The sequence below is a fragment of the Chiloscyllium punctatum genome, chromosome 41 (assembly GCF_047496795.1).
Source record: "Chiloscyllium punctatum isolate Juve2018m chromosome 41, sChiPun1.3, whole genome shotgun sequence".
NCBI lineage: Eukaryota > Metazoa > Chordata > Chondrichthyes > Orectolobiformes > Hemiscylliidae > Chiloscyllium > Chiloscyllium punctatum.
In genome coordinates this window covers 34,535,678-34,549,937 of record NC_092779.1, presented here as the reverse complement: position 1 = coordinate 34,549,937, position 14,260 = coordinate 34,535,678, and the positions used below count along the sequence as shown (strand labels likewise).

The following is a 14,260-nucleotide window of genomic DNA, read 5'->3' as shown; positions in this document are numbered from 1 at the left end:
TGTCTTCCCTAAAAGTACTTAAATGAACCAGGTAGTTTTTTTTTGACAATTGACAATTGTTTAATGGTCACTATTAAGATAAACTTTTTTTTGAAAAAAAGAAATCCAGGTTTTATTGAATTAAAATTTCACCATCTGTCATGGTGGGCTTCAAATTCATATCCCCAGAGCATTGCTGAGTGCACTGCAGTACCATATAGTGATATTTCCATTATGCATGTCGCTCTGTTTAAGCCTTCTATGTTTTGTGCAGCAATAAACAGCATTTTTCTTGCCAATATGTATGAAAATATTCCTTTAAAAAGATCTGTGCAATGAGTTAACACCTCATGGAATGCTTGTTTTGTGACAAGTCTAATGCAGAATCAGAAGGAAAAAAGAATTTGGATAACACCGGTTTCACTGCAATGTCGTTAATATGTATTCATTCTCCCGTTTCATTTCTATGTGATTTCCATTGCTCATTCTCTTCACTAATCTCTTTCTTAAGATGCCCCTTAGAAGCTACATCCATCATGAAATGGTTACAGCACCAAAAGCGCATCACTCTGTGCGTGTGTTGGCTCCTTGCAAGAGCAGTTCAACTAGTTCCCTTTTACTGTAGCCATAAAAATGTTCCTTCTTCAGGCATTTATCAATTCCATGTTCCCAGGTTAAAATTAAAATCAAAGTTCCCTTTAAACATTGGAATTCTTAAGGAAGGAGACCAGAACTGTACACAGTACTTGCATTGTGATCTAAAGTACATTGCAAGCCTTCCATAATTTATACCATAATAAAAGGACATGCATATGCATTCCTAATTAGTTACTGTAGTTGCATACTAACTTTCTAATTTAAGTGCAAGATACCCAGCTCCCATTGTACTACACCATTCTCTTACCATTTAAATATTTTGCTTTTCTATTCTCACCACTAAAATGGGCAACCTTACATTATAGGTTCCTACACTATACAGCATCTATTAACTTTTTAGCCACTGACTTACAGTCATAGTGTTGTACAACACTGAAGCAGACCCTTTGGTCCAACTCATCCATGCCGACCAGGTTTATTAAACTAGACTGGTTCCATTTTCCTGGATTTAGCCCATATTCCTCCAAACCTTTTGTTTATTCGTTACCTGTCCAAGTATCTTTTAAATGTTGTAACTGTACCTGCATCTATCACTTCCTCTGGTAGTTCATTCCACATATATACCATCCTGTGTGGAAAATGCTACCCGTTAGGGTCTCTTTTAAATCTTCCCTCTTACTTTAAACCTATAGCCTATAGTTTTGGACTCTTTACCCTGGAAAAAAGACCTTGGCTATTCCCACTGTCCATGCCCCTCATGATTTTATAAACCTCTAGAAGATCACCGCTCAGCCTCTGATGCTCCAATTAAAATAGCCCCAGTATATTCAGCCTCTCCCAAACCCTCCAACTATGGCAACATGCAACTTTTTCTGGATCCTTTCAGGTTTCATAACATCTTACATATAGCAGTGAGACCAGAATTGAACACAGTATTCCAAAAGTGGCCTAACCAATATCCTTTACAGATGCAGCATGACCTCCCAACTCATATATTCAATGCACTGACCAATAAAGGAAAACATACCAGTTTGGCACAACATCGAGGGCCAAAGGGCCTGTTCTGCGCTGTATTGTTCTATGTTCTATACCAAATGCTCCTTCACCTGCAACTCCACTTTCAAGAACTATGAACCTGCACTCCAAGGACTCTTTATTCAGCAACACTCCACAGGACCTTACCGTTAGTGTACAAGTCCTGCTCTAATTTGCTTTTCCAAAATACAGCACCTCAGATTTATCTAAATTAAACACCATCTGCCACCTCTTGCCCATCTGATCAAGGTCCCATTGTACTGAGAGATAATCTTCTTCATTGTCCATAATAGCACCTATTTTAGGGTCATCTACAGAATTACTAACCACACTTCTTATATTCATATCCAAATCATTTACATAAATAACAAAAAAGTGTGGACCCAGCACCAATTCTTGTGGCACCTTGCTAGTCACAGGACTCCAGTCCAAAAAACAACCTTCCGCCACTACTCTGTCTCCCATCTTCAAGCCAATTTTATATCCAAACGACCAGCTCTCCCTGGATTCCATGTGATTTAATCTTGCTAACCAATCTACAATCAAAATCTTGTTGAATGCATTGCTGAAGTCCACAGAGACAATGTCAACCAAAGAAAATGCATGCTGTTTTTCTATCATTATCCCAGTGTTACATGAATGAAATCTGCACACTTCCAGCCATTTTGACTAGACATTCACGATGACAAGGAACATTGAGCTCATGAAAGGAGCTGTGTAGTCGACAAGTAACCAAGTGCAGGTTTACCCAGCCATTCCCACAAATGGGGGAGCTACTGGCAATAATATTTGTCCTTATTGGCAGTCTGGGCACTGCCCCTGAGCGCAGCTATGTCTGCATCCAATCCTGGCCACGATATAATTTCTTGCCAACATGTTCATTTTGGAAATGCCCGGATGACCCTGGTGAAGTTCAGCCAATATTTGGCAGCGACCTTTGCTTGGGACAATCACTCATTCCCCATAATAAAATGCCAGCCTCTACTGTGATCTGGTGCAAAAATGTTTCAATTCTGGTTGTGACAGTCCTTTGGTTTCCCTCATCACCACCAGGTGTTTCAGTTTTTCCAAGACCGTATCTTCCTGCATCGAAAGTCTGACATTGTCAGCTGTGACTGGAATTGTGTCCAGAAAACTTAAAGTATGAACTCTCCCAGTGGTGGTACTCCCTTTGATGTATTTGCCAGTGAGTGGTGGCTGAATGCATCTGCATACACTACTTGGCCTCCCTGACAATGTTCCAACCTATAATTATACAAACTTAGAGTTATAGCCCACCGCCAAGTTTGGCCTGAAGCTATGGGCAGCATAGTTTTGTCCTCTTTGAGTGGCTGTAGCTGGGGTTTATGGTCCGTTATTATCACAAATGTATGTCCATTGATGCAACATCCCAACTCCAGATATGACTGCCAAACCTTCCTTCTCTATCCGAGTGTATTTTTGGTCTGCATTAGCCAAAGTCCAAGATGCATGTGCTATTGGATATTTCTCTCCACTGGACTGCCCATGAGCTAATGCTACCCAAAGCAGTATGGAAGGCATTCCATGTCAATACCAAATCTCGCTTGGGATCATAGTGTGCCAACACCTTAGAGGAGGACATCTGTTTCTTCTTCCCTGAAAGCTATAGCTTGGCTAGGCAACCATTTCCAAGGCTGACCCTTTTTAAAGAGTTGATGTAAAGGTGCCAGGATGGAGGCCAGGTTATGTATGAACATTCTGTAATAATTCACCAGCCCAAACAAAGACTGAAACTCTGGTATGAACAAAGAAGCCGAGGCACCTTTGTTTGCCCTCACTTTATCTTCTGAGTGTACCCTGGTCTTGTCGACGCGATAGCAGAAATTAATCATTTGGTGTGCCTGGAAAGCCTGTTTTTTTTTCCTTTCTAAGGCATACAGTAGCCTGGGAGAAATGTCTATGGGCAATGTCTAAGTTCCCTAAATATTCCTTTTTGGTCTTCCTTGTTATTAGCATGTCATCTAGATAAGTGGTGACCTCGGGTAGACCTTGCAAAATCTCCATCGTCCACTGAAAAACTGCACAGGCTGATGATATCCCAATGGCAGTGAGGCTATGCAATTGCCTTCACCCAAGTTGTGTATCCCAAACACAGTCAGAGTGTCAAGGGTGTCCACTTCCATCGGAACACTCTGCAACACTTTGTTGGCTACGTAGAACAGTCCATCTTCCATAATCACACCGGCACCACTCCCCACCTCTTCCTCCGTTACATTGATGACTGCATTGGCGCCATCTCGTGCTCCCGCGAGGAGGTTGAACAATTCATCAACTACACCAACACATTCCACCCTGACCTTAAATTTATCTGGACCATCTCTGACACCTCCCTCCCTTTCCTGGACCTCTCCATCTCCATTAATGACGACCGACATTTTTTTTTACAAACCCACCGACTCCCACAGCTACCTGGATTACACTTCTTCCCACCCTACCTCCTGCAAAAATGCCATCCCAGATTCCCAATTCCTCCGCCTCCGCCGTATCTGCTCCCAGGAGGACCAGTTCCACCACAGAACACACCAGATGGCCTCCTTTTTCAGAGACCGCAATTTCCCTTCCCACGTGGTTAAAGACGCCCTCCAACGCATCTCGTCCACATCCCGCACCTCCGCCTTCAGACCCCACCCCTCCAAACGTAAAAAGGACAGAACGCCCCTGGTGCTCACTTTCCACCCCTCCAACTTTCGCATAAACCAAATCATCCACTGACATTTCCGCCACCTCCAAACGGACCCCACCACCAGGGATATATTTCCCTCCCCACCCCTTTCCGCCTTCCGCAAAGACCGTTCCCTCCGTGACTACCTGGTCAGGTCCACGCCCCCCTACAACCCACCCTCCCATCCTGGCACCTTCCCCTGCTACCGCAGGAATTGCAAAACCTGCGCCCACACTTCCTCCCTCACCTCCATCCAAGGCCCTAAAGGAGCCTTCCGCATCCATCGAAGTTTTACCTGCACATCCACCAATATCATTTATTCTATCTGTTGCTCCCAATGCGGACTCCTCTACATTGGGGAGACTGGACGCCTCCTAGCAGAGCGCTTTAGGGAACATCTCTGGCACACCCGCACCAATCAACCACACCGCTCTGTGGCCCAACATTTCAACTCCCCCACCCACTCTGCCAAGGACTTGGAGGTCCTGGGCCTCCTTCACCGCCGCTCCCTCACCACCAGATGCCTGGAGGAAGAACGCCTCATCTTCCGCCTCGGAACACTTCAACCCCAGGGCATCAATGTGGACTTCAACAGTTTCCTCATTTCCCCTTTCCCCACCTCACCCTAGTTCCAAACTTCCAGCTCAGCACAGTCCCCATGACTTGTCCTACCTGCCTTTTCCACCTATCCACTCCACCCGCCCGACCTATCACCTTCATCCCCTCCCCCACTCACCTATTGTACTCTATGCTACTTTCTCCCCACCCCCACCCTTCTCTCATTTATCTCTCCACCCTTCAGCCTCTCTGCCTGTATTCCTGATGAAGGGCTTTTGCCCGAAACATCGATTTTACTACTCCTCAGATGCTGCTTGAACTGCTGTGCTTTTCCAGTACTGTTCTAATCTAGACTCTGGTTTCCAGCATCTGCAGTCATTGTTTTTACCCTCTGCAACTCATATGTTCCGCTTGCCGCACTTCTCAATTTATAAAGCCAGCTGGAGTGCCTGTTTGATGGGCTTCAGCTAGTCAATGCTTTTGCATGGTTACATCATTAATCCCACATACACTGGTCTCTCAGAATCTCATTAAGGGTTAAACCAAAATCACATGTCTCTGTCAGTCACCTTAACCTTGTCAAAGATCCGGATACAGACTCCCTGGTTCTCAAACTGCCAAGTAAAACTGATAGTATCTGAGAATTAGAGGTGGTTTGTGGTTGTAATATTCCTTAACTAAATCCATCATCTCTTCAAAGGTTTTAGAATCTCGCACTTTGGGGAAAACTAGGCTTCTAATAACCAAAAAAGCTGCAGTTCCATAAGCTGTCAGGAGAATTACTCATTGCGTTTCGTCTGCCCCAAAGTCATTGTCCCAGACAAAATAATGCATTCTTTCCACACACTTGGGCACAGTCTTCAACAGCAGGATCAAATGAGTCAAGCTTCCCAAATAATGATGCATGAAGCCAGAAATGCTTACCCCCAACTCAAAGACGACTGTTGTGAGTAAATTTCTTCAGGAGTTTGCTTTTCTCTCATTGCCACTAAAATAACTCCAGACAGGCCTGTCACCACATCACCGGTTACTGAGACATGGAGAATCCTTGACACTGATCCAGCTCTTAGAATAAGCAGGATGTCTAATACTCCTATTCTTCTATGTCAGCCAGGGCTCCTTGATTGGGGCTATTAATCTGGTCCAATCAAGGAACTCATCTTCAAATGGCATCCACCTGGCTGACCTCATTTCAATCACTATAGTATCATGAGCAAAATTTGCTACAATGCAATTAGTCACTTCATCACCATCATTAATATGGATTGTAAATAGTTGAAGCCCCAGTATTGATTCCTGTCATCTTGCACTATTTATATACTACCTCCAACATCATGAACTCTTATTTTCTGCATGAATCTTATGTGGCACATTACTGAATGTCTTTGAAAGATTCATATACAATACATCTACTAGTTCCCTTTTAACTAATCTACTTGCTATATACTCAAAAATATACTAGTTAATTTGTCAAACACAATTTGTCTTTGACAAAACCATGTTGACATTACTTGATTGTATTATGATTTTCTAAATTTCCTGCTGCTACTACTTCCTTAATAATTGTAGCATTTTCCCAATTATTGATATTAGACTAACTGACTTATACTTTCCAGCTTTCTAATTCTTTCTGGAGATGTTACATTTGCAACTTTCCAATTCACTGGGGCCTATCTGAATCTGGAGAATTTTGAAAGATTACCACCACTACATCCACGATTTCTTTAGTCACTTTCCATGTTATATGCTATCAGGTTTTTTTTCCACTAGTAATCATAATTGTTTTAAATTAATATTTCCTTGTTGTCCCTCTTGTATTTTTTTTAACTATTATTGAGATGCTTTCATACTTTCTACTCTGAAGATAGAAACAATTTTTCACTTTCATATAATACGAGTCCAGGTTCCATTCTAAAAATTTGAGTATATCATCTAAGCTGACACTCCAGGTGTGCTGCATCATTGGAAGTGCAGTTCTTCAGATGAAATGCTGAACTGAACCTCCGGATGTGTACAAATTAGCTACTATGCTCATTTCATTACAACAGTGATCAAATTTCAGAAGTACTTCATTGCTTGTAAAGCCCTTTTAGGTCAATATAGAAGGAACAATAAAAATAAGCTCATTATACTTCAAAGAGGAAATCTCTTCTTTGCATGAGATAGAATTTCATGAGATATTGTTCCTAATTTTTAACCACTGCTACCAAATGCTCTGACTCATTGTAGCAGTTCAAAAGCTTACAGAGACTTGCAATCATTCATCAGAACACAAAGAGCAAAATGTCCTTGATGCTAAAACCGTGTACAAATCAGATTTAATAAAGGCAAAAGCAAAGGATATTGCTTTTCAAATACAGCTTTATCACCAAATGAACTCAACGTGACTGTACCTGTGGAAGAAATTTATCTGAAGCGATACTATGTCTTGCTAACACATTGGGCAAAGCAGGATTAGCATATTCAAACTGTGGATTGTAGGTGAACTCAGATTTGAAGAACTTGATCTTCTCCTTTTCTACATTTGATGGTTTAACAGCAGTCAGGATGCAGAGTCTACGAGTGTTGCTTTCACCGTCTCTCCCTTGTCCAACCGATAAACTGGACCTCTGCAGGCTTGAAAAGTAAAGTCTTTTTATCTTACCCTTTGGCCTTTGGGACAGACCGATTCCACTTCCCACCACTGATATGCCAAGTGGAAATTTTGAATCACTTGCAACCAAGTTACCCATGAGTAATGCAGTATGCCCACTTCCAAGACACCAGTCCTTGTCAACCATTGGCACAGAGGAGCTAGAGGTCCGACGTTCCTTGTACCGCAATACAGCTGAAGGCTTGGCAGATTTTCGGTGCTTTTTGTGATGGCTGGATGATAACCGTTTCTTCTCTCCCTTTGCTGGCAACAAGACATTGTAACCATTGTTTCCTGTAAATATTTCCTTCAAAATGCTGACAGAGACTTGCTGGAGATCTGCTTGGCTTGTGTCACATTTTTCAGAGGGATTCAAAAGAATTGATTTTTTGGCTAGTTCCAATTCTGGCCAACGAAGTTTTTCTGCAGAGATTGGAAAACAGAAAGGGTCAATGTAACTTTGCATGAATTGGCCCTCATTTGTGGACTATTTCCATATATGTTCCCTGTAATTAGCAAGAGTAAACATCTCAGTGAGAAACTGACAGGAATGCAACAGGGAATAGGCAAGCAGGATAATGCCAAGTTTCCCTTTAACTACAATTGCACAGAATAATAAATTGTTTAAAACAAGCTTAAAGCACACATATTGACTATCTCCCCATGTACAATTGTCTTCAGTGCCGAGGTTGGTTCAGTTGAATCAACTGTTCCAGAATCATGGTACATAGTGTTCCTTGGAGACCAACATTGCAACAGAGTAGAGTTGGGGTGGGAAAGGAACCAGGACCTTCTCTTTATTTCATTAGCTGTTGTACAAGTTTAAATGATAATTAGTGTTACTGAATAAGTAAGCACTTCAATGTTAGTGAATGGGTAGCATGGTATGGTAGGCAGGATGGGCATGGAGAAACTTAATGGAAGGGTGGGTCAGCACAAGAGACAGGTGAAAGAGTGTGGGCATAATTCCAAGGGTTCAGGACATAATTGGGATGGGGAAGGGGCGTGGTCAGTTCCAAGAAACAATTCAAAATACATTCTCCAGCTCATTCCCAAGGCCACTATTGCCAATTTGATCTGTATAATTGATATGTATTTTAGAATCATCCACAATTATTCTGTTTTTTGTTTTACAAATTATGATTCCTGCTTTTCAGTATACTCTGTGTTACAGTGTAGCTCTTGGTAAGGGTCCTGTAAACTAATCCCACTAAGGCAGTCTTTTCTCTGCTAGGTCTTAGCTGTATTTGATCTTCCAGTATCATTCCCCCCTACTGTACTGATCTCACTCTTTACTAACAGAGCTACCCTAGCTCCTATTCCCTCCTACCATTTCTAAGATCTCAAATTCCCTTGAAATTCAGTTTCCAGCCTCGATCAGTTTTCAACTATCTCTCTGTAATCACAGTTACACCTTCCCATTTATTTCTAGTTGTGCTGACTATAGCTCTTGTCTTATTTAAAATGCTGCAAGTATTCAGATAAAAGATTTTTAACAATTTTCCCAACTCTACTCTCATTTGGTGGTACACTGTTTCCATTTCTGTCGTGCTTTGGTTGTCATCATCCATATCATGAGATTTCATTATTGCTTTCTTAAAATCTGCCCTATCTTTTGCAGCACCAACTACCCACCTGTCCCTAGTTACTTAACTTAAAGCCCTCCCTTCAGTCAGGACACTGGTCAGAGCATGGTTCAACAGAAGAGTTTGCTCTTTCACTATATGCATCCACTGCCAATGAATTGAAACCAATTTCTCCCATATTAATATTTGAAGCTTGTGTTTAACTCTCTCTTCTTAATTACCTTATGCTAATTTTGTTCGTGGCTCAAGTAGTAATCCAGAGATTACTAGGCCCAAGCTGCTGACACTCCCTTACTGGAACCTTGATCTTAGTTCGAACTATGTCACTGGTACCCATGTGAATCAAGACAACTGGATTCCTCCCCTTCCATTTCATGTTCATTTCCAGCCATGAGAAGACGTTCTTAACACTAGCATCAAGCAAGCATTATAGGCTTCAAGACTCACTTTTGCTACAGAGAAAAATATTTACTCACTAACTATACTGTCCTCCACAATGACTACATTCTTTCTTCTTTCCCAATTTGGATGACTTCCAATCTATGGTGCTGTGGTCAGTTTGCTCAATCTCCCCGCTCACAGAGGATTTAAAAACTTGATATCAGATGGGTGAGCCCGTTCCAGTGCTATCTCCTGAACAAAAACTGAAGTACTTATCCTGAAAGGTTGACAATTTCTGGGGTCAATGTGTTCAGGGAACTTTTTTCCCGTCCTGACTCTTTGCAATGTCTGATAAATGGAGAGAGTTCTTCAACTCTGAGCTAATGTTTCTCAAGCTGTAGATGCTCAACTATAACCGTACTTGCTGTACATCACAATGTGTCCAGCAGCTCCCACATGCTACAGCTGAAATACATCACACACACTGCCAACTCAATAATATTTTGTTTAACTGATCAGGGTTTCATATTTTGAACTATGACTTAAAGATTATTTGCGGTTATATTTAAATTAACTAGTTAAACTATAACTTTAACAAAGGGCTTATGTCTTCCTAGACTTTGTGCAAGCTACTGTCCTGATTCAAAGAAACTATAAAATTCACCAACCTATCACCAGCTTCTTACATAATTAATATCCCAATTCACAGGTTTTGCTGGCTGTTGTTCCACTTTGACCAATCCGCAAGTTGTAAAAAAAAATCAGAAAATCTCTGCACCAAATGTTCTCTTCCACTAAATTTCAAAGTGAAACACCCTACTGAAATTGTATTCTGTCAAGTTAGTCTTCATGGTGCTTAGCTCTTTAGTGCAAGTCTTCTGGTTTTATACTTGCAAAGATTTAAAAGACATGGAGCAGCCCTTGCTGATCAAATAAAACATTCAACCAGATTATAAATGAACTGAATAGCCGCTGCCATGACACAGTTTATTTACTAATTTGTAGCACCGTGATGTAATCAAGTTAAGGTTAAAGTTATGTGCAAAATATAAACTCCAACTAGATTTTAGAGAAGGTCAATGCTTTAAAATTTCTTGACTTACCAAAAACCCTGAGAGAAGCAAGTACTCTATTAGAGGGAGCAGTACTTTGTACTACTTACTAAAGGATATATGATCAATTAAATGAAGGATTTTTTTACCTGTCTTTTATATCGTAAAGATGATTTTGTTAGGACTGCAGTACAGTTAACTCCAATATTATAATGATGAACACAAATGAAACAGTTACAATTATGCTACTTGGACTAAAAGGACTATATGGGTGAATATTTCTGGGTGAAAACCCAGAGATAACAGAGACATGGTTAAGGAGAGACTGGATATGCTGAGACGTTTTTCAGTGGAGTGTAGGAGGTTGAGAGGTCAACTAACATAGGTTTATAAAATTATGAGGGGTATAAAAAAGGCAAGCGTCAGGTGTCTTTTTCCCTAGGGTGGTGGATTTCAAGACAAGGGGGCATATTTTTGAGGTGAGAGGAGAAAGATTCAGACAAAAAAAAAGACATGAGGTGCATTGTTTTCCTTACACAGAGTGTGGTTCAATGTGTGGAATGAATTTTCAGAGGATGTGGTGGGTGCAGGTACAGCTATAACACTTAAAAGACATTTACAGAAGTACATGAATTAAAAACGAATGTTTGGAGGGGTATGGGCTGAGCGCAGGCAGGTGGAACTAGTATAATTTGGAGTTATGGTCGGTGTGGTCTGGTTAGACTAAAGGGTCTGTTTCTGTGTTGTCTGATTCTATAACAGATTACTGATGGCATGGCCAGTCATAGGGGTAAAAATAGGCAGCCTTGGAGGTAGAAACATAGAAAACAGGAATAAGAGTAGACCATTTGGCGCTTTGAGTCTGCTCTTCCACTCACTGTGATCATGCTGATCATCCAACTGGGTACCCCGTTTCTGCTTTCACTCCATACCCCTTGATACCTTCAGTCTCAAAGCTGTAACTCCTTCTTGAAAACATTCAACGCTTTGACCTTGTACGCTTTCTGTGGCAGAAATGTCCACAGGCTCAACATTCTCTGGGCGAAAAAAAAAACATCTTTTTCTCAGTCCTTGATGGCCTAGCCTGTATTCTTAGACTATGGCCACTGATTCTGGACTCCTCGCTCATCAGGAATATCCTTCCGCATTTACTTTGTACTGTCCTTTCAGAAGATGGTTTCTATATGATTACCCCCTCATTCTTCAAATCTCCAGTGAACACAGTCCTAACCAAATCAGTTTCCCTTCATATATCAGCTCTACCATCCCAGGAGTCAGTACAGTAGACCTTCAATACACTCTCTCCAAAGCCGGAACATCCTTCCTCAGATGAGGAGACCAAAACCATGAAGAATATTCCAGTTGCAGTCTTGCCAAGGCCCAGCACGTCATCCCTGTTCCTGTACTCAAATCCTCTCATTATGAAGGCAAACATACCTATTGTTTCTTCACCACCTGCTGCACTTGCATGCTTAGTTTCAGTGATTGGCATACAAAGCCACCCAGATTTCATTACACCTCCTCCTTTCACAATCTAACATCATTCCTAAATTAATCTGTCTTCCTGTTTTTTCCACTAAACTGGATGACCTCGCATTTATCCACCTCCCTCTACCATCCATTTGCCCGTTTGCTCAACCTGTCCAAATTACACTGAAGCATCTCTGTATCCTCCTCACAGTTCAACTTCTTATCCAGTTTGCGTCATTTGTAAAGTTTGAGATATTACACTTAGTTCCCTCCTCTAAATCATTAATATCAACAGGTTGATCCAAGAACTGATCCTGGCGGGTAGCCACTTGGAAAAGAACTTTTTTAATCCTACTCCTCATTTTCCATTTGCCAACAGCAGGTTCTCTATTTATGTCAGTGCACTTATCCTAATTCCATGTGCTTTAATTTTGTGCTTTAAACTTTATTGAAAGTCTTCTGACAGTCTGACAAAATAATATGCATGGCACCCCCTTATTAATCCATCAGTTACATCCTTCAAAGATTCCAGTAGGTTTGTCAAATAATTTCTCTTTTGTATATCCTTCCTGACTCTATCTGATCCTATCACTATTTTCCAACTGCTATGAAACACTTTATATGAAACTCTCGCACTTTCTCACCACCAATGTCAGGCTGACTGGTCTATAATTTTCTGTTTCTCTCTACCTCCTTTTTTTAAAAAACAGTTGAGGTTAAATAGCTACTCTCAAATCCACATGAACTGCTCCAGAGTCTACAGAATCTTGGCAGCCAACCAACCCGTCCCGTCCATTATTTCGAGGGCCACTTCTTTGAGTCCTCTGGGATGTAGATTATCAGGCTATGGGATTTATTGCCCTTTAATTTCCTCAACACCATTTCCCCACTAATATTAATTTCCTTCAGTTCCTCCCTCTCACTAGACCATGTGTTCTCCAACATTTTTGGGACATCGTTATTTGTACATTTCTTTGTGAAGGCAGAACCTAATTTAATTAGTGAATAAATTAATTTATTTATTCTCTTCACACATTATGGTCCCGTGTATCTTCTGTAATGCACACCTTCAAATAACGTTTCCCAATTTTTCACAGCCAATCAGCTTCTTATATCATGATAGTTTCCTATATTTAAGTTAAAGGCTGTAGTCTCAGAATCAACTACGTCAATCTTCACGACAAATTCTATATTATGACGATAGATTAGAGGTAAACTCATTTAGGAATTAAATATGGCAGCACGTAGTAAATAGCAAATAATATAAATAAATATCATCAGATCTATTCATTTTAAAATGCCAATCTCTGCACTATTATTTGGCTAATAACAGAACAGCCTAGTCAATCAAGTGGAAACGTGATGACTGGAAATGTTTTAAAGACAAACGCCTCATTAAATATTCTTTTAAAATATATCTTCTAATGTTCAAGCTGTACGAAAATAAATCATTGATTAAACAATACTCCTAGGTGTGTGCTTGAAAAAAAAGCAAAACGAAACGTTCTCAAAAATGGACATGATTGAGATCAATGACAAAAAGTTGACACCATCGAAAACTGCAATGCGGCAGGTGTTAAGTCAGACTTTCTCCAAGCAGTGAATAGGCGGACCAAACCTCCCCGCGCTCTCACTACAGTAATAACTGGATATTTTGCTCAATGTCCCCGCAGAACAGGAAGTGACACGTACCGGTTACTCGGATTGATTCCAACATCCCTGATGACCGGCAATTCCAAGATGAAACCACCAGAAGAGGATGGATCCCGTTTTATACTTTTACTTCCAGTTGCAGAGAAGAACAAAAAGAAATTGACGGTGCACAATTTCTATACAGACATATATATGGCAACAGTATCATCAATTCGACGCATCGTCACGAAAGACAAACAGCGGGCTTGTAATTTGCACTGAACTCCATCGTAGTTAAATGAGGTTTCACCATGCAGCGTGTACCTGGACAGCCTGTGTTCGGCTCAGTTCCGCAGAACTGCCGCAGTCTCCAACTCCTCCATGGCGTCTGCGTCACTGACTCCTCACCTGTCATTCTCACGTTCCGCTTTCCAGCCCCTGGTCTGTGTTCCCAAGGTAACCCTCTGTTTCGTCATAACAGACGCTATGTGACGTTCGTCAATTCGGTACATCGTGTATGTTTCTAATTGCAATGGTTACCTTTAACATTAAACTCTAGTTTAATAGAAAGTAACATGTTGGAAATCCATTGTTTGTAGACGACAAGCAAATACGTTCAGGAAAGATGGGACACTCTGCCTTCGTTCCACCTCCA

The 14,260-nt window shown here is 41.1% G+C and overlaps 1 protein-coding gene across 2 annotated transcripts in view; it reads right to left on the bottom strand.

Annotated features, from left to right (window-relative positions):
• Window positions 1-14,049, bottom strand: part of matcap2 (microtubule associated tyrosine carboxypeptidase 2) — a 48,718-nt gene extending 34,669 nt beyond the window's left edge. The window contains exons 1-2 of one of the 2 annotated variants that reach the window (XM_072560713.1): window positions 13,666-14,049; window positions 7,246-7,907 (exon numbers count right to left, since the gene is read on the bottom strand). In XM_072560713.1, the coding sequence (XP_072416814.1) occupies window positions 7,246-7,907; window positions 13,666-13,690 (687 nt within the window). In that variant the 5' untranslated portion in view covers window positions 13,691-14,049. The remainder of the gene's footprint in view (window positions 1-7,245; window positions 7,908-13,665) is intronic. The other variant, XM_072560712.1, reaches the window with a different exon arrangement.
• Window positions 14,050-14,260: the final 211 nt, after the last annotated feature.